Source organism: Tiliqua scincoides, chromosome 4, assembly GCF_035046505.1.
Source record: "Tiliqua scincoides isolate rTilSci1 chromosome 4, rTilSci1.hap2, whole genome shotgun sequence".
Taxonomy (NCBI): Eukaryota; Metazoa; Chordata; class Lepidosauria; order Squamata; family Scincidae; genus Tiliqua; species Tiliqua scincoides.
Window position 1 is genome coordinate 26,735,572 of NC_089824.1, and position 18,587 is coordinate 26,754,158.

Here is an 18,587-nt window from a genome sequence, read left to right on the forward strand (position 1 = left end):
CCTGCAATGTGTTAAAATTAAATGTGTTAAAATGTCTTCTCTGCAGTGACACCCAGGTTATAGAACTCTCTCCCACAGGACTAGACATTGGTGCCTTCCTTGGTTAATTTTTTTCTGATAATATAGTATCATTTACTATGCTATACAAATAAATTTTGGCATCAGCTAAAGCAGGAATGTCAAACATAAGGCCCCTGGGCCGGCTACATCCCCTGGAAGCTCTTTATCTGGCCCTTGGGCTCTCTCAGCATCCCCATCAACTGTTCTCAGGTGCTGAGCTGTGATATCACTGCTGAAAGAACAACCTGTGTAATAATTGGGTTCTCATATCTTGAAAATATCTGCATATTTTCTCTTCTACTATTTGCAGCTAGAAAGAAGTGCTTATTTCTGGTCATGACCTGCTGAATGACATTTCCTGCATTATTATTATTATTATTAACTGTATTTATATACCGCTTTTCAACTAAAAGTTCACAAAGCGGTTTACAGAGAAAAATCAAATAATTTGATTATGACAACATTTCCAGCTCTCCCCAGGCATCACAAATGCTATTTGGCCTGCTATATGAAACTAGTTTGATACCCCTGAGCTAAACTTTCCCATTCCGTTCAGCTTTTGGTTTACTATTACTGTTTTGTATTTACTTTCTGTACTGCTTTGCTGCTGCCACTATTTTAATTGTATTGATTGATTTGTGCTTCTGTTCTTAGCCATTTCAAAATTGGCATTTTTTGTAAGCTGCCTCATTGCAAAATATGAATCTAAATAAATAGGTATGAAAAAGCCTATAGGCAAATTTGATTACTGTATTTTTCGCTCCATAAGACGCACCTGACCATAAGACACACCTAGTTTTTAGAGGAGGAAAACAGGATCCTGGGGGTGCCGCCCGGGTGGGCGAAGCCACGCGCGGTCCCAGCAGCTGTGGAGCCGGGCAGCAGCAGGTGAAGGGCGACTCGTGCGCAGAGCTGCTGTGGAGGGGGGGATCCTCACCCCACGCGGGAGAAGCGCTGCCTCCTCCCAACAGCCCTGCGAGGTGGGACGGCGGAGCGGCAGCGCCCCAGCCCCCTTCTTCCGGCGGACAGGCAGCGTCCCTCCTCTGGGTGCCCGGCCGGCTCCAAGAAAGCCCGCCTGACGCAGAGACCGGGCATGCCCACGGGAGGAGGCACGCCGGCAAGCAGAGAGTGGGCCGGGCCGGGCACGTGCGCCGCCGCTTGCCCCACAGCCCCGCTGGCGCCCCCGGGCGGCAGCACCAGCAGTGGCTCCGTGGCGGCAGCCCCTCCGCGGCGAAGGCCACGAAGTTTGCCAAGCAGCGGGGAAGTTCTGCGGCTCAGCGCGCTGCCCGACGGGGCAGGCGCACTCCCGGCTGGGCGCCGCCGGTCTTACCTGGGCGAGGGGCGGGCGGGGACTCCAGCCTCGGCGGGAGCGCATCTCCTGGCGGCGGCGGCTCCCAGCCGAGCCCGGCAGCGGGTGGAGCGAGAGGCGGGCGGGAGGTGAGCTCTCGCCGGCGTGAGGGCAGCAGCCAGCCCAGCCCCGGCTTCCCTTTCTGATCTGGCTGCAGGCTCCCCCACGGCATCAAGGTCCCCAACGTGCACTTTTTTTGCAGTATTCGCTCCATAAGACGCACACACTCCCCCCCCACTTTTTTTGGGGGGGGGAAGTGCGTCTTATGGAGCGAAAAATACAGTATGTTCTCACACCATCTGAAGTTTTTTTTTAATTTTTCCCAGTACTATCTTGACTGTCTTCTGAATCAGCATTAAACTTTTGAAATCTAACCAGTAAGTTGAGCAAAAGCACATACAGGGCTTCAGTAATATGTGCTGCTGATTCAAAACTGAAAGTGAGATTGGATACGTAGGAGCGCTGGAAAGGCAAAAGGACTGTATGCCTGTGAAATGACGTAAGTGGGCAAGAGGACACATTTGAAGTCAGCCAAATCACTGGCTGCAAGTCTAAGTCAATAAATTTAATTTAGACACCTTGGCTTGGAAACTGAGAAGTGTGACTAGAAGCAAGCTTGCACAGAGGCACTTACCAGTTTCTTTTTCCACTGCAATGTCCTGTGACCCTTGAAAAGCTGCTCCTGATAGTCAGGACCACTAGAACAGCACTGAATGTGACATGGGACAGTGAAACATACTCAGCTGCCACAGTTCAACTCTGTGTTTAAAAGGGTCAACTCAGCTCTATCAGGGTCAACTCACAACAATGGAGAATAGTAACTTCAGGAAGTTAAGAGCAAATTATTCCAAAGAATGCTCAAGGACTAGAATAGAGACAGTCCAAAGAGCAGAGGATGGGCAACTATCATCTAATTCAGTGGTTCTCAGATGTTTAGCACTGGGACCCACTTTTTTAGAATGAGAATCTGTCAGGAACCACCAGAAGTGACATCATGAAGCAGGAAAATTTTTAACAATCCTAGGCTGCAATCCTACCCACACTTACCCAGGAGTAAGTCCCATTTACCATCATTATTAAAAGTATATACATAGTAGCCTGTTGAAAGTACAGAGCTGTAACATTTCCCCATTAGCAGTCGCATACCTTGGTAGCCTTAAAACTAATATATTAAAATAAAAAATTGAAATGAATGGGGACTCACCTGAAATTGCCTCGTGACCCACCTAGAGGGTCCTGACCCACAGTTTGAGAAACACTGGCTAGTTTTCCCATTATGAGATTTTAAAGATTTTAGTGTATTTTTTTCTCAGAAGCCCATCTTCTTACAAGATAGTTTAGCCTCTCTCAGCCTTACAGTGCCAGCCTATGCATATCTACTCAGAAGTAAACTCCACTGAGTTTAATGGGACATACTCCCTAGTAAATGTACATAGAATTGCCATATAAATTAGAAAGTACAAAAGAAAGGCAACAGTGTGATTTAACAAACGTACAGCTCACCCATTGTCAAAAGCAGGCCCTGGAACCATTTACCTAATAAAATTCTAAATACAAATATGATGACCCAGGGTGGTGTAATGGTTTGGGAGATGGACTCAGACCTGGAAAGATCCAGGTTCAAATCCCCTCTCAGTCATCCTTGCATAGAAATCACTCTCTCTCAGTCATGAAGCTTCCTGGGTGACCTTGGGCAGTCACTTTCTCTCAGTCTCACTTACCTCACAGGGTTCTTAGGACAAAAGGAGAGGAGCAATTGTGTACACCACCCTGAGCTTTTTGGAGAAAGGGCAGTATAAAAATGTGGAAAATAAATTTCTACCAATACGGAAATTTTCTAGTCGAATACATCTTACAGTAGATGTAAGAATGTGGAAAATAAATTTCTACCAATGTGGTAGAAATGTGGAAAACCACATTCATGTGGTAGAATGTGGAAAATAAATTTCTACCAATATGGAAATTTTCTAGTCGAATACATCTTACAGTAGTCAAGAACAAGTGGAAAAGGCTTCAGGAGTCAACCTCGAGGCAAAATCCAGAGCCAGATTCCCTGATGCAGTTCATGGCTGAACACAGTCACGTTCTGGCAACTCCTGCGATGCCACTGGAACCAACCGTATTGGCTTCTGCCTTTCCATTGGACCATTTCAGCGACGTGGAGAGAGGGGATTTGCTGCATGGGTCTACCCTCCATATCCAGGCTTCGCGCACTGGAGAGGACACTCTATTCCAGAACCACTATTCAGAGCACGACACCATAGTCTTCCGAGACTGAAGGATGCCAACAAGCAAGAACAAGTAGTGATAATCACTTAGTTCAGTGTTTTTCAAACTGTAGATTGGGACCTGCCAGGTGGGCCACAAGCCAATTTCAGGTGGGTCCCCATTCATCTTCATGCGCATTTTATTTTTAGTATATTAGACTTGATGCTCCTTTGATATGTGCATTTGGGGAAATGTTAGATCTGTACACTACTAAATCTGTAGTGTAGGCTGTAGGCTACTAAATACATGCCTTCAACAATGGCAGTCAATTGGACTTACTAGGATTACAGCCTTTGGTTTTTGTTTTTGTTTTAAACGGATCAGCAACTGCTTGGGAGAATTTATTCTTACACGCTCACTCAAATTTTGTTCTAAGGGGGGAATTGTTAAAAATTGTTTCTTGCTTGATTATGTCACTTCCAGTAAGTCCTGACAGATTGTCATTCTAAAAAGTAGGTCCCGGTGCTAAAACGTTTGACAACCATCAACTTAAGTTTATTGAACTCCTTTTCAGATTATATTGTGTTTAATTTTTTTTTTTTAGATTCAGAAGAATCTTTATCATTAGAACATGAATAAGAAAGAAACAGACAGAAAATTATATGGTAGGCTGAGTTCAAGACACTCATGAATATGCACAATTCCCATGCAGGATTGGGAAGATTCATGTACCAAAAAAAAATTTTTTTCTTTGAACATGAACAGAGAGAATTCCACAACATCAGGTTGCTATATCTGTCTAGTCATCATAAAGTAAATTCCCACAATCCAAGCTCCTACAAATGCCACATATATGTTCAGATATTGGTGTAGCAGTACTACTGTATGTGTAGAAAGCATCATTATGCCAAACCTCTGGATAGTGGTATTTTCCCCCCACACCTGATGACAGTCCTTTAATCAAGAAGATATTGGGTTATTAGATCCCTTGTTTCTTCTAACTGGCACCAATGATCCAATACCATAAGTTGGCATTTTACAGTTACAGCAATCAGGATTCTATACTTTACGAAAAATACTGATGATGCATTGGAACCTCAAGTAGATAATGGCTTGAAAAGAGAAAAGCATAAGAATTTCCTCTTATGAATACAAAACTTACTTAAGGATTAAAGAAAAGATGGGACAAGTTTATTAGTAGTGGGAAATATTTTCATAATACAAGTAATGCCAATTATTTCCAGATATACAATTTTATTTTAAACATTAGTTTTATTAACCTTGTGAGACACATCTAGTTTTATTAACCATTTTGTGTGATATAACAAGGAATTTTATGTATAATCTTTGTAGTGATTTTCTGATTTATACTAGAAAAGATTACTAAATGTAATAAATTATAGTAACAATAAAATCTAACATTAAGAGTTTAGGATTAAGATTCAGGATTAAGACACCAAAAGATGCTCTGCAACTAACATTCTCCCAAGCAGCCTACAAAATAATGGAGAGCAAGTCTGACAAGCTTCTCTCAGAAGGGGTTCCCAGAGAGAAAAGATCACTGGGAAGACCCTATTCCTTGTAGTCTTGAGCCTTGCAAATGAGGTTCTTTGGCCTTCTGATGTTCTAAATAAACGTATGGAATAGTTCATATGCGACAGTGTTCCTCAATCTTGGGGTTAGGAGCCCAATGGGGTTACAAAGCCTCAGTTGTGGGATTGCAGCAATTTATGGGAATGAAAAAGGTTGAAGACCACTGGACTAGAACGCCAGATAAAGAGGTACACCAGATGTCTCCTCTTTAGGTACCAGGAGTTTGTATCCCAATCCTGCTCAGGTTCTTAGCAATTGTGTCAAAACAGATTTCACTAGTGCCAAGCTTCACGATAACATTTTCTGCTATCTAATAACAATATTTGGTTACAGTGGAGGGCATTACGGGGACAGAAAGTGGGCAGATAGGGTCCCAGGAGGGGGGTGCGTGACCAGCAGTGGGTTCCCAGTCTCAAACTGTATTTATTTATTTATTGGGGCCGTGGCATGAAAAAGGCTGAAAACCACCAATATGGGATATAGTTGCCTCTTATTACAATCTGTTTAGGACAGAGGTTCCCAAACTGTATGCCACAGCGCCCTCAGCCACCATGGCAAACTCACAGGGGCACTGCACGATGACCCAGATAGCTTTTGCTTCCTGACTGTCCCAGGAGTTGCCATCTTGGCTGGCCCAAGATCTCGTGAGATCTCATACGATTTTGGAAGAGAGCTGGCAGCCGGCACCACTGTGATAAGGCACGATGAAAGAAGGTCATTGTGACCAAGGTATGTTTAGGAACCACTGATTAAGGCAGTAAACACAGATGACTTTGTCCAAAGTTAGAGGGAGGGCAGAGCAAGGGTGAGCCTTTGCTGTAGTGACACCACAATTATGGAATTCCCTGTTGGAGGAATTAAGAACTACCCTCTCCCTCATGGCTTTTGTTCCAGTTGGCATTTTTGCATGAGGGGTTCATATCTGCTCTCTGGTCAAAACAGTTGAACCATTAGTTTTATTAATACATGTGTCTATTGTTTTTATAGATCATATATTGTTTGTTATGTTTTTAATGTGGAACTTTTTAAGCTGCCTTGGGAAAAGTAGAATACATATGTTTTAATTAAGTCGATGTGAACCTGGTTATAGATTCCACCGTTGTGTGAACCCATTTCTGCATGGCCCACAAGTGTACATATTTGGTCCGTTACATATATGCTGCACTGGACACAAATGGTTTTAAATAAAAGTGAACTGATGAACTTCCCCAGAATGCTCTTTCAAAAAATAATGTAACCCCCTTTAGAACATTAGAACCATACCTTACTCCTACAATCAGAACCACCACCTCCTTCACATCTCCATCTTGTCTGAACTGAATTTAAGTTTGTTCATCTTCATCTAGACCAGGGGTGCCCAAAACCTGGTCCTGGAGCTACTTGCAGCCCTCAAGGACTCCCAATTTGGTCTGCGGGGAGCCTCCGGCCCTCTGGAGACTTGCTGGAGCCCACACTGACCTGACATAACTGCTCTCAGCTTAATGGCCAACTGTTCGACCTTTTTCATGAGCTGTGGGATGAGAGTTCCTTCCTCTGCTTGCTGCTTCATGTCTGTGATGCAGCAGCGGCAGCAAAGGAAAAGCTAGGCTTGCTTTGTGCAATGACCTTTATAGGCCTTGAGCTGTTGCAAGACCTTCATTCATATTAGTTCCATCTCTGATATATTCTTCTATGTAAATTTATTCAAATTTGAAATGTAAATTAATTCCTTTTTTCTCTGGCCCCTCACACAGTGTCAGAGAGCTGATGTGGCCCTCCTGCCAAAAAGTTTGGGCACCCCTAATCTTGACCATTACCAATTCCTTGACCATTACCAATTCAATTTAGCTCTTTATACTTTCTATATAGGGGGATTCAAACCCAAATACTGATCCTTGCATAGAAATCACTCTCTCTCTCTCTCTCTCTCTCTCTCTCTCTCTCTCTCTCTCTCTCTCTCACACACACACACACACACACTCCCCCCCCCAAGAAAAATTTATTGCATCTACATGCACCGAGAAGAAGAGAATTGGTGTAACTCTGCTATGGTGAGTTAAAACTTGTAAATAACTGTTTGTATAAGTGTAAAGTGAGCAGTGTAATGTCAGAAGTAAAGGCCTCAAAGATTTACTTCAGTGATAAGAACTGTAAATGGCACAGCAGCTTTGGGTCCCCTTAGAGCAGTGATTTTCAATCTTTTTCATTTCACAGCACCCTGACAAGACACCAAAATTATCAAGGCACAGCATCAATTTTTTTAAAAAAATAGACAGGGCACACAATGTTGCTGGTGGGGGGGCTCATATCCCCCAATGGCCCTACTAATAAATGATCCTCCCCCAAACTACCATGGTACACCTGTGGATCATTTGCAGCACACCAATGTGCCATGGCACAGTGGCTGAAAATCACCTCCTTATAGAGAGAGAAATGTAAATCACTGCTTTATAGGGAGAGAAATGGAATAAAAAAATCAGTAAACAAATACAATGTTAAAATTGTGGCAGTAGCTGCTGCAATGTTTGCCAGTCCTACTTCAAACCTTACTTGAAGCACGGGAGGAGGAGAAAAAGAGAACCACTTCAGACCATCACCCAGTCAGTGAAAAAAAAACACACATGCATCATTATGCACATGGAAGAACCATACATAACATGTGAGTGAAGGCCATAAAGTAAGTGATGCTGGATCAAGAACTGAGCACAACCTGGGGTCCCCATTTGTGACTTCTGCCTATTTCTTTGATCACGCCCCCCTCCTGTCATAAGAACCTAACAGGAACCCTGCCGGATCAGGCCAAAGGCCCATTTAGCCCAGCTCCCTGCATCTCAGTGGCTCACCAGATGCCTCGGGAGCACACAAGACAACAAGAGACCTGAATCCTGGTGCCCTCCCTTGCGCCTGGCATTCTGAGGTAGCCCACTTCTAAGGTCAGGAGGTTGCACATGCCCCTCATGGCTTGTAACCTGGGATGGACCTTTCCTCCAGAAATCCGTCCCATCCCCTTTTAAAGACATCTAGGACAGGTGCCATCACTGCACCCTGTGGCAAGGAGTTCCACACACTAACCCCCTGCTAGATAAAGAAATACTTGGTCCCTGTTACATATACACAACACTGGGCAGAAATGGCTTAAGTTCATCAGAATTTCCCCAGCAGAACAGGTGGAAGACCCACCTAGCCCAGCTTCCTGTATCTCACAGCGGCCCACCAGATGCTTCGGGGAGCACACAGGACAAGCAACCTGCATCATGGTGTCCTCCCCTGCACCTGGCATTCTGACGTAGCCCACTTCTGAAACCCATTGGCTTGCAACCTGGTATGGACTTTTCCTCCAGAGACCCGTCCAGTCCCCTCTTAAAGGCGCCCAGGCCAGATGCCGTCACCACGCCCTGTGGCAAGGAGTACCACGGAGTGACACGCTGGGTGAAGTGGCACTTTCTCTCGCCTGTCCTGCTCTCCCAGCACTGAGTTTCAGTGGCTGCCCTGGTTCTGGTTCGGCCCACTGCCCGCCGCTCACCCTGCCCGCTTTCTCCGGCGGCTTCTTCTTGCTCCGTCTCTTCTGGTCCTCGCCCTTCAGCAGGAGCACCGCGGGGGCCGCCTTGCCGGGGACGCTGCCGCCCGCCTGGTCCAGGGACGCCGCCGCCTCCTCCTCCTCGTCCTCCTCGCCCGCCTCGGGGGCTCTGCCGGGGCGCCTCCTGCGCGCCCAGAGCAGCCCCAAGAAGGGCAGCAGCGCCAGCAGCGAGGCGAGCAGCAGCACGAGCCAGGTGGGCAGGCGCTGGGGCTCCAGGCCCGGCGGCAGCTCCAGGCCCAGCTCGGTGCGCAGCAGGCCCACGCCGGCCGACAGCACGTCCCGCAGGCGGGCGGAGACCTCCTCGGCCTGCTGGGCCACGGCCTCTCGCCAGCTCGGCGCAGCCATGGCTGGAGCGGGGCCCGGACGAGCGCGTCAGGCCGTGCGCATCTCCCTCGGCCTACGAGGAGCCCTCGGGTCCGTCCCCCCGCTCGGGGCTCCCTCGGCTCCTAAGCAGCGGACGCCGCGAGCGCCTCTCTCGGCTCTGCCAAAGTCCCTCACGGCCAGAGAGCAACGTCACCCCTCCGCTGCCGCCGACCGCAACGCTCCTGCGCATGCGGGGGTTCGGGCTGAGCGCGCGCATGGGACGACGGTTGGAGGGGGTGGTCACGTGGCAGCCGAGGAGCCGTTTGCTGGGCAGCCTCCGGCCGAGCGTGCGCGCAAGCCCCTCTCTCCTCGCACAGGCTCCGCCTACGTTTGACAGGCAGGACTGTGAGCGGCTGGGCTCTCCGCCTTTGCTTTCTGATTGGTGCGAAGGGAAGGCTACTGGGCTGGGTCCGTGGGGCACGTCACGCCTCCCCTGGATGGGCGGGGTGGCGGGGGAGGAGCCGCAAGTAACCTCGACGTGGCAGTGATTCCTCGGCGGGGGTGGAGCCGCCCGTTCTCCTCTGCACCAATCAGGGACTTCGGAAGACTTACACAGATCTGGAGAGGGCGGGGTCAGGAGGCAAGGCCTCGTCTTGGGTTTGGCTCTGACAGATTGGGGCGTCCTGAGTAGAAACAGGAGCACCTGGCGCTAGCCACAATCCTGTCCACACTTTCCTGGGAGTAAGCCCCATTGACTAGAATGGGACTTACTTCTGAGTAGACATGCCCAGAATGAGGCCCTGAGGCTGCAAGCCTGTCCACACTTTCCTGGGAGTAAGCCCCTTTGACTAGAATGGGATTTACTTCTGAGTAGACATGCATAGGCTGTGGCTCTGAGGGGCTTTTATTGTGACTTTTGGGCCAGTTGCTAAAGAAAGTAAAAGTCCAAGCTGCCTCCCATACTCTTCCTTTAAACCAGGGGTCTCCAAAACCCTGGCCCAGGGGTCAGATGCGGCCCATGGCAAGCCTCTATCAGGCCTGTGGCCAACCTCTTGTCCCCTGAAAGCCTCTGGACCACTCAACTGTACATGAACAGGACTGTGCTCTGATTGTGTCTGGAATGTGTTCCAAGGATCATTGAGGTTGAATGAATGAGCCCATTCATTTATTCACTCATCTAAGTTCCATCTCAAATTTATTTATTTAAATTTTATATGTAAATTATTTTTCTGGCCCTCAACACCACACCAAATATTTGATGTGGCCCTCTGGTCAAAAAGTTTGGAGACCACGGATTTAAACAAACCCCCACATTTTAGGTGAACAGGCAGCTCTAATGTCTGCTCCCAGATTCCCCAAAAGCTTCTAGTAACCCAGATCAAACCCAGGCACTTGAAGAGAGTTGAAAAATGCCGGATACTCTCAATATTGTGATAAGTGAACTGAAGTCCTGAAAAAAGAAAGGACCCAGCTTGGGGGGAAAGCTGCCATTGTGAGAAATGGTATGCGCCAGTGCTTTCCAAGCTTTTTAGCATCAGGACCCACTTTTAATTATGACAATTTATCACAACCCACTGGGCAAAAAAAAATGATCAAGAAAGAAATATTTTATTATTTTTAAATTATTAATAATTAATAATAATTGGGGTCCTGTGCTCCAAGGCTGCTAGAGACCTTACATATAATATGTGTGTAGCAAAGACATTTGCTAGACTTTCCCTAGAAATGAAGTTCAAGGGTTGCTCTCCCAAACCTTTTCAGTCATTTCAGGGTACCCAGAACTGCAGAACAAGATATGCAGTTGGGGGACTTTCAGACCAAAGCCTAAAACTGGTTTCACACATTATCTATTCTATGGCATAGCTAATCTCCACATGTATATAATATATATTTTCTGTGCTATAACTAGATTGACAGCCCAATCCTATGCATGTTTACTCAGAAGTAAGTCCCATTATAGTCAATGGAGCTTACTCCCAGGCAAGTGTGCATAGGATTTGGCTGTGATAGTCTTAAAATAACACATCAAAAAGTCATATGGGACTCATTGTGCACTTTCCCATTTCTTCATCATTGTTATTTTCCACTTATTCTTAATTCCACACACACACATCTACAAAAATTTCATCTTCAAAGAGATCATGACACATATTCTCAGCACTACTTCATCGTTTCAACAACTGTTAATGTTCCACATAGTCACTGCATTTTAATTCCCTTATTTCTGAGTTCTTCTTTTGTACCTTGAAAAGCAAACAAGAAAAAAAAGGAATGCACAGCATTTGTACTTTTACTGCTTTATCTGAAATGGGCAAGTCTCTTTCATGATTAGATTCTTCATCTGTAAATACAACTGAAAACAGCTTCACAGTCTTCCTTAAAAAATACATGAAAGGTAGACTCTTCAAACTTGTGTTTACTTATTTCAGATCTAGTTGTAATTTTTCAAAGACTATGATCTTATCAGCCCAGGTTTTGGGGATTAGGTGACATTATAGGCATTGCAAATGGCAGCATTCCTAGGCTTGTATCTGGCTTTTAATCTTGGTTTATAGGGAGTTTTCAAACCACAGTTTCAGATACCACAGTAGACTGTGGTTTAGCAATTGAGGAAATCTATTAAACTAGGCTTACACGAAGGATTGCTCAGGCTTGTCATTTGTTTCTGATCCACCAAACCCTAGAATGTGATGTCTAAATGAGATCTTTGAGTTTCTACTCTGTTTTCTTGATCAGAATGGGGTATTGAGGAAGTAGTACCACTGTCAATATTCCAGTTTCAGTTATAGAGTTCTTAATATTTGGATATACATATTTAACAGTTGCTCTAGGTATGAGATCCCTGTAAGTGATTTCTTAACTCACTAACTAGTGAGCAAGCATTTATTGCCCAACAGTTTCAAGGATGGGTTGCCTGCTGAGCTTCTGAAAGTTGAAGATGGTGATTCACAAATCTGTTGTTGAATATGATATATGGCAGTGTTTTTCAACAGTGGTATGGGTACCACCAGTGGTACTTGAGATAGTGTCTGGTGGTACTTGCGAGACCCCTGGACCCCTGCCACTGGGTAATGAGACCAGGAACACAACACAACAAATAGTGGTAGGAGATTTGGTTCAGTGGGCAGAGCTTCAGTGTGCGTGTTTCGCGTGTTCGAAAAAGCCTTCCTTTATCTACCCTTAGCCTCTTATTGATGTTTGTTGCATCACATCTGGCCTCCCAATCCAGAAGTAATTGGCGATGATTTCATCACCAGTTACTTCCAGTGGTGCTTCCAATAGGTGGACCGTGTAAAGTGGTATAGCGGAGGACAGTCGTTGAGAAACACTGATCTACGGAAAGTTCAACACTTAAAATTAAGTATTCAGGACCATGAAAACTCATGTTTACATCCTGCATATCTGCTGATCCTTGGAAGTCTTCAAAGTGACTTCCTAGAACTTTAGAGTCTGTGAACTAGTTACACTAAAGGCCCAATCCTATGGGCCTGCTAAATATCTGGCAAAGGAGACCTATTGGCAGCCTGGTGGCTTATCTTTCCCCCACCAGCCTGTGTGATGCAACAGCATGAATGAAGCACATACTGCATCCTATAGTGGGGTGTGAGTGTGTGACAAGACAGCCCCAGAGAGATAAGTAAAAATATTTTTACTTACCTCTCTGGGGCTGGCTTGTCACACTCACACCCCACTATAGGATGCAGTGTGTGCTTTATTAGCACTGTTGCATCACACAGGCTGGTGGGGGAAGGATTGGGGAATGTGACAATTTTCTCTGTGTTTGCTTCTTAAAGAGAGTAGAAGGCAGCTGTAGGGGGCCTTGATCAAACTCAGCTTTAACCCTCCCTTCCCTCCTTTCTAGCTTGGTAATGATAAGAGGTGGCTTTGTTATTCTCTTGTTGGCATCACCTCCATTCAGGGCCCACTTTTCTTCATACAGTCTTAATGCTCCACTGCGCCTTGCGATATCTCAGCTCTCTGTGTGCCCAGTCAGCCTTGGCCAGGCTGACTACTTCATCCTTTCCTCCCTTCTGCCCCGTTGTTGAGTTGTTGTCTTTCCCCATTGCCACAGCAAGGGGTTGCTGTTTTCAAAGTTGTTGAGCAGCTCCAGTTCTCTCCAAGCAGCTTCTGCTTATTGTTTTGCCAATGTCTTCACAGATGTATCAGCTTCAAAGCCCCAACAAAGCCTGTTCTTAAGTCAGATGTTTGTAACTTGAAGTTGGGACCTTCTGTATTGTCCGAATTTGTGTCTGAAGGAGCTACCTACACAGTTCCCCCGCCAAACCATATACCACATTGTGTCTGGCTGCAAACGGAGGGCGTATACTGGCCCACGGTCTGACTTTTTCAATGAAGGCAACCCTGTCCTTGAATGGCTGGACGAACTGGACATTGACATTTGATCTATTCTAATTTATATATGTCCATGTATTATATGTCATACACTAAATAAATAAATAAACCTACACAGTTATCAAATTCTATTCAGGTCAGGCAAAAGTTATTTGTTTTAAAATTGAAGCTTTTTCCTCTCTAAAAGATGAAGATTTAAATTAGTGTGTTGCTTTTAACTCAATACATTCAATATTCAAGAACAAATGATAATGTACCAAGATATCTGCTAAAACAGTGGTTCCCAAACATTTTAGCACCAGGACCCACTTTTTAAAATGACACTCTGTCAGGACCCACCCAGCTTTACAACAGGTTTGGGAGCATTCTGGTGGCCTTGCGTCCCCCTTTGCCTAGCCTTCAGTAAGATCCAAGCCACGGTCACCTACTCACAAGTAAATGCACGTGTGTGAGTAAATGCACAGGTTCACTTTCCATCAGGTTCAATGCAATTTCCTTGTGAGTTTGGAGAGGGGGGGACACTTCCTTCTTAAGAGTTTGTTGGGACCTACGTTGGATTGGATTGGAATTGGGACCATTCTCATGGTGCTGCCCTTTGAAGTGGACCAAGGCACAGGCACCTACTCATGAGAAAATATGTACATGCTGTTCTGTTTCTGTTTCCATAGGGTTCAATACATTTCCTTGTCAGTTTTGCAACCCACCAAAAATGTAGTTGCAGTCCAGTGATGGGTCTCGAGAAGTTTGAGAACCGCTGTACTAAAACATTGGCAGTGCAATCCCATGCCCAAGAAGCTCTGGTGTCAGTGCTACATCAAAACAGCATCGGAGCAACGTCCATCTTATCCTAATTCTGTTCAGCCCAAAGAGGGAGAGGGGAACAAGAGCCAAACCACAGTAGTGCAGCCCTCCCAGGAACACTGCTAGTGTCCATGGAAACCCAAACAGCAATCATCAATCACAGTGTAGCAACTGAACATCAGCCTGACTTGCAAAGAGCCAATCACTGCAACCTACCCAGCTCAAAGGCCAGTAGCCAAGGAAGTACACCTGAGTGAGCCAAGCAGGGGGCAGTGGCAGACACAGGTCCAATGAACAGCCACTGCCAGGCCAGTATCTCCTCAGTGGCCCTCCAGGAGTGATTTGCACACTCAACCATATGACTCTGCCAACCATGTAGAGACACCTCATGACACCACAAGAACACACACAACATAAGGATGTCACAGCACCTGTTACTGCAGAACTGTTGCGACACAGACAGCAAGGAGACAAGCAAGGAACTCTAGCACCCTCTGGTCAAGTCTCTTTATGCCACTCTCACAAACACACTCTTCTGAGAATTATCTATTCAACTGCAGTAGGCACTGCGAAGGAAGATAGCTCCATTGGGAGAGGGCAGGATGCAAAGTAAGCACCCAACCTTCCAAGGTCAAGGGTTTAAGTCCTGTAGCACATGACACTGTAGTTCAGACACTGTAGCACATGGACCAGTCAGAAGGAGTGGAGCCCAGGCTGGCATGTGACATAGCAGTCCACCCTATTGCAATAGTCCACCCATTTAGCTATAAACAGAAGCCATGCCCTTTGCATGACTGCTGGTATCAGCTGCACAGGAGCCCTGGCCTAGCTGTCTGTGTTTCCCTCTCTATTTTCTTCAACAGCCTCCCTTACACACTATGACAGCTGAGAACAGGCAACTTGTGCCCAACAAGTTGCTTCTCCCCACTGGAGCCCAAGAGTCAGGGAATAAGGATGCTGCAGCCCTTGAAGCCTGATAGCAGACAAGCCTCTCCTCCCTCCCCTACAGTGTCCCACCCTGAAGTAAGAAACCACAAGGGTGGAGAGAAGAGATCCTTGTCTGTTAATAAAATTACACTGTGATCAAGTAAAACTTTTTATTGTACAGTATCAAAGATGGAGCAGCATCTCAAAGAGAGCATCTCAAGCTGCCAACCATCTCATCCCAGGGGGCTCTGCAGGAAGTAAGTACAGCAGCATATCAAGGTCATTTGGCACCTGGGGCCCATAAGCTTTTCGCACCCCCCATGACAAAATTATTTTCAGTAATAGTCATGACATGAAATTAATAATAATGGCCAGAGAAGAAGCGTGGACAGTGAATTTATTTTATTGAATTTTGTGAGTGTGTGTGTATGTGTACACACACACACTGTAAGTTTGTATATTTATATTTATATATGAATATATAACTTGTAACTTTTTATTTATAATCATACCACTAAACATGCTTCTCTTGAGGGTGGCTGCAGCCAGCGCTGGCCAAACTGAGGCTGTAGCCTGGGTAACTCCTTTTTTAAAATTTTTTAAAATAATTTTTTATTAATACACACATACACTACAAACACATACTCCACAAACAATAGAGGTTGCAGGACATCATCTACCAAATTATTTAATACATCATTCTACATTCCTAATCTGCTATTTTTTTACTTTTAACCCTCATTAACCTAAAAAATAAGGGAGAAAATTAAATAAACAAAAAAAAAAAGAAAATATATAATTATCTCTACATACCCTTTATTATACTTATATACTATATATACTTCTTATACTTTCTATATCATCATTTCTACCGTTCCTGTTTATATCAACCTTCTAGACTCCTTCCAATACCTAACATACAAAATATGTTGTAATAATATATGTTGCTTTATATGATATATAAAATCCTTCTTACCTACCTTTCCCTTTCTAAAAATTAAACACTTATTATTGTACCACACTAATAACCATTTTTACTATCTCTAAACTTAAGATCCCCAAGTGTATTTTCAATTACATATATATTTTAACATACAAATTTAACCATTTTTACTATCATATCATCATTCCAAAGCAATCTCAAACACTTTAATTCCAATTCTAATTCTTCTAAGTTAACCTATAAAATACTAACATATCTCTTATCTCAAATATAAAAATATCTACCAAATCATTACTCTATTTTGAATACCAATTCTTCTCCTTATCTCAAATTCTGCCCACTCATCTTAATATCTTACATTTCTTCCATCTCTTTTTCCTAGTAAACTTCACATAAATCTTTCTTCACAATTGGTGCTTTAATAAATGTCCTCTTCTTGTTACTTCCATCAAATCCAAATTCTGGCAGATCCTCTCCTTCTCTTGATCCATTTCTATGCCTGTCAGTCCAATTGTTTCTTCTCCACTCTGATCTGATGACATCTGAATACTTGTCTTCTGAGCTGTTCCATCAGTCTGCAACTCTATCAATGTTCCTCTTCCAGGTTGTTGATCAATAATCTCCTCCTCCATTACGCTTTTTTCTTTCATGTCACTCAGTTTATTTCTCTTTTGACTTAAGATTTCCACACTGATTTGAATTTGTAAAAATTGAATTCCTTGCTGATGACTCAATAGAATTAAGTTTGTAATTTTTCTTCCAAGAGGTTTCCCCATTCTGCCTCCCTTTTTCCCCCTTTTTCCCCATTGCAATTTTCTTTTAATCCTCTAGATGTCATAAGCAGCTCTTTTTACTGTGGAATGTGAAATACAAGACCTTCAGACTAAACAAAGTCAATTCGCCGCTCAGTATCCTTCAGCATATTTAAATAGTCCAAAATAGTCCAAGATAAAGTCTAGTAAAATTTGTATCCAATACCAATTTGCAAAATTTGTAAAGTTATATCAATCAGATCATAGTCCATATAATATCAAAATCGCACCGTATCATCTCAGGTTTAAAAAAAACACCAGTAAGTCGAGGGAATATCCCCCCTTTCTCCTTTTTCTCTAGAACGTTAACCCAAATCAACACAAATCAATTGTTTGAAGCCGAGATTTGCATAATACAGTCAGCACTTACTTTGATCTCCCAATTTCCTTCTTTCGTAGATGGTATCACTGTAGGGGTTTTCACAGCTTAGTGGCGAATTTTGCCATTTCTCCTTATCTGCCTCAACTGCTGTGTCCCAGGAGGAAAGCCCCCCCCCCCCCGGCCAGGCTCTTGTCTTCTCAAGACACTTTATACCGTCAGGATGACAAAACCTCTCCTGGTTTTGTCCTCAGATTTCCTTGAATCTGCAAAAAAATAAGGAGAAATACGGACTAATTCCAAGAGCTCTGGAATCTGCTGCTCATGCACTGCTTGGCCCCACCCCTTCTCTCATAGCCTGGGTAACTCCTGCTGCCATCTCAGGGTGGCCTCTCAGATACCCGCCTGCAGCCCAGCACTCAGAGCCACCCTACTGGCCACCCTCTTTGTGCACCACTGAGTAAGTATAAACATTTTTTACTTACTGCTTACTAGCCATCTTGCCAGTTCTCCCCCATATCATGCAGCCCATGCCTTTGGTGCACCTGCATGCTGTGGATCAGCAGGGGACAGGATTGGGCCATAATTCAAGGCTGACTTAAGGAGATGCAGGGTGATCAAACTCACTTCTATATCATGCCCTCCCTGCATAGATATTAAGGGGAATGAGGAATTTTAGACTTGGTGCATTGCCAAAAACTAACTCATGAGACTGAAAAAGGAGCAACTTCAAATATACAGTACATAGTTTTTTATAAGGTTTATTTAAAAAGAAATTGGTGAAGGTTCAAGAAAACAACCACTCCTAGCAAAATGTGTATGCACGCCTACATATGAAATGGATGCATGTATAGTGTAATCAATGAACAGAGAGAAAATGGAAAAAAGTATTAGCAACAAAGGAAAGGCTGTGGAAAATCCTACATGTTTACCCCAGACCCTAAGCTCAGGCAGGGAGAAGGGATGTGATGGTACAGAGAGATAGAGCAAAAGAATTCAAAGTGCAAGTGTAGCTATTGTATCAAATGTTCTTGGAAAACCTCCTAGGGGTTCAGAAGTTTCGCAGCTTGGAGGTTCTGACTTGACACATAAACTCACTAAATAAGTCTTTGCATCAGATACAGCACACTTTGCTGGTTGAAGCAACCCAGCATTAATTGCAATATTGGGAGACTGCCTACGTGAAGCTCCGGGGATAGGCATTTTGTAATGCCTAATCCTATTCTTGAGACTTGATGGATGCTTTAATGGCTCCTGTTTTGGCATGTTGAAAGTGTGAGCTAATGGATGAAATGACATCTAGATGGGCACTGATATTATCCTGGCAGATAATGAAAAAGGGTATTTCCCAATGGGAACAGCCA

At 44.5% G+C, this 18,587-nt stretch overlaps 1 protein-coding gene across 2 annotated transcripts in view; it reads right to left on the bottom strand.

Annotated features, from left to right (window-relative positions):
- The window catches only part of MTDH (metadherin), a 35,509-nt gene extending 26,212 nt beyond the window's left edge, over positions 1–9,297 (bottom strand). For both annotated transcript variants that reach the window (XM_066625686.1, XM_066625685.1), the window contains exon 1: positions 8,712–9,297. In XM_066625686.1, coding sequence (XP_066481783.1) covers positions 8,712–9,110 — 399 coding nt within the window. In that variant the 5' untranslated portion in view covers positions 9,111–9,297. The remainder of the gene's footprint in view (positions 1–8,711) is intronic.
- Between the last annotated feature and the right edge of the window lie 9,290 nt (positions 9,298–18,587).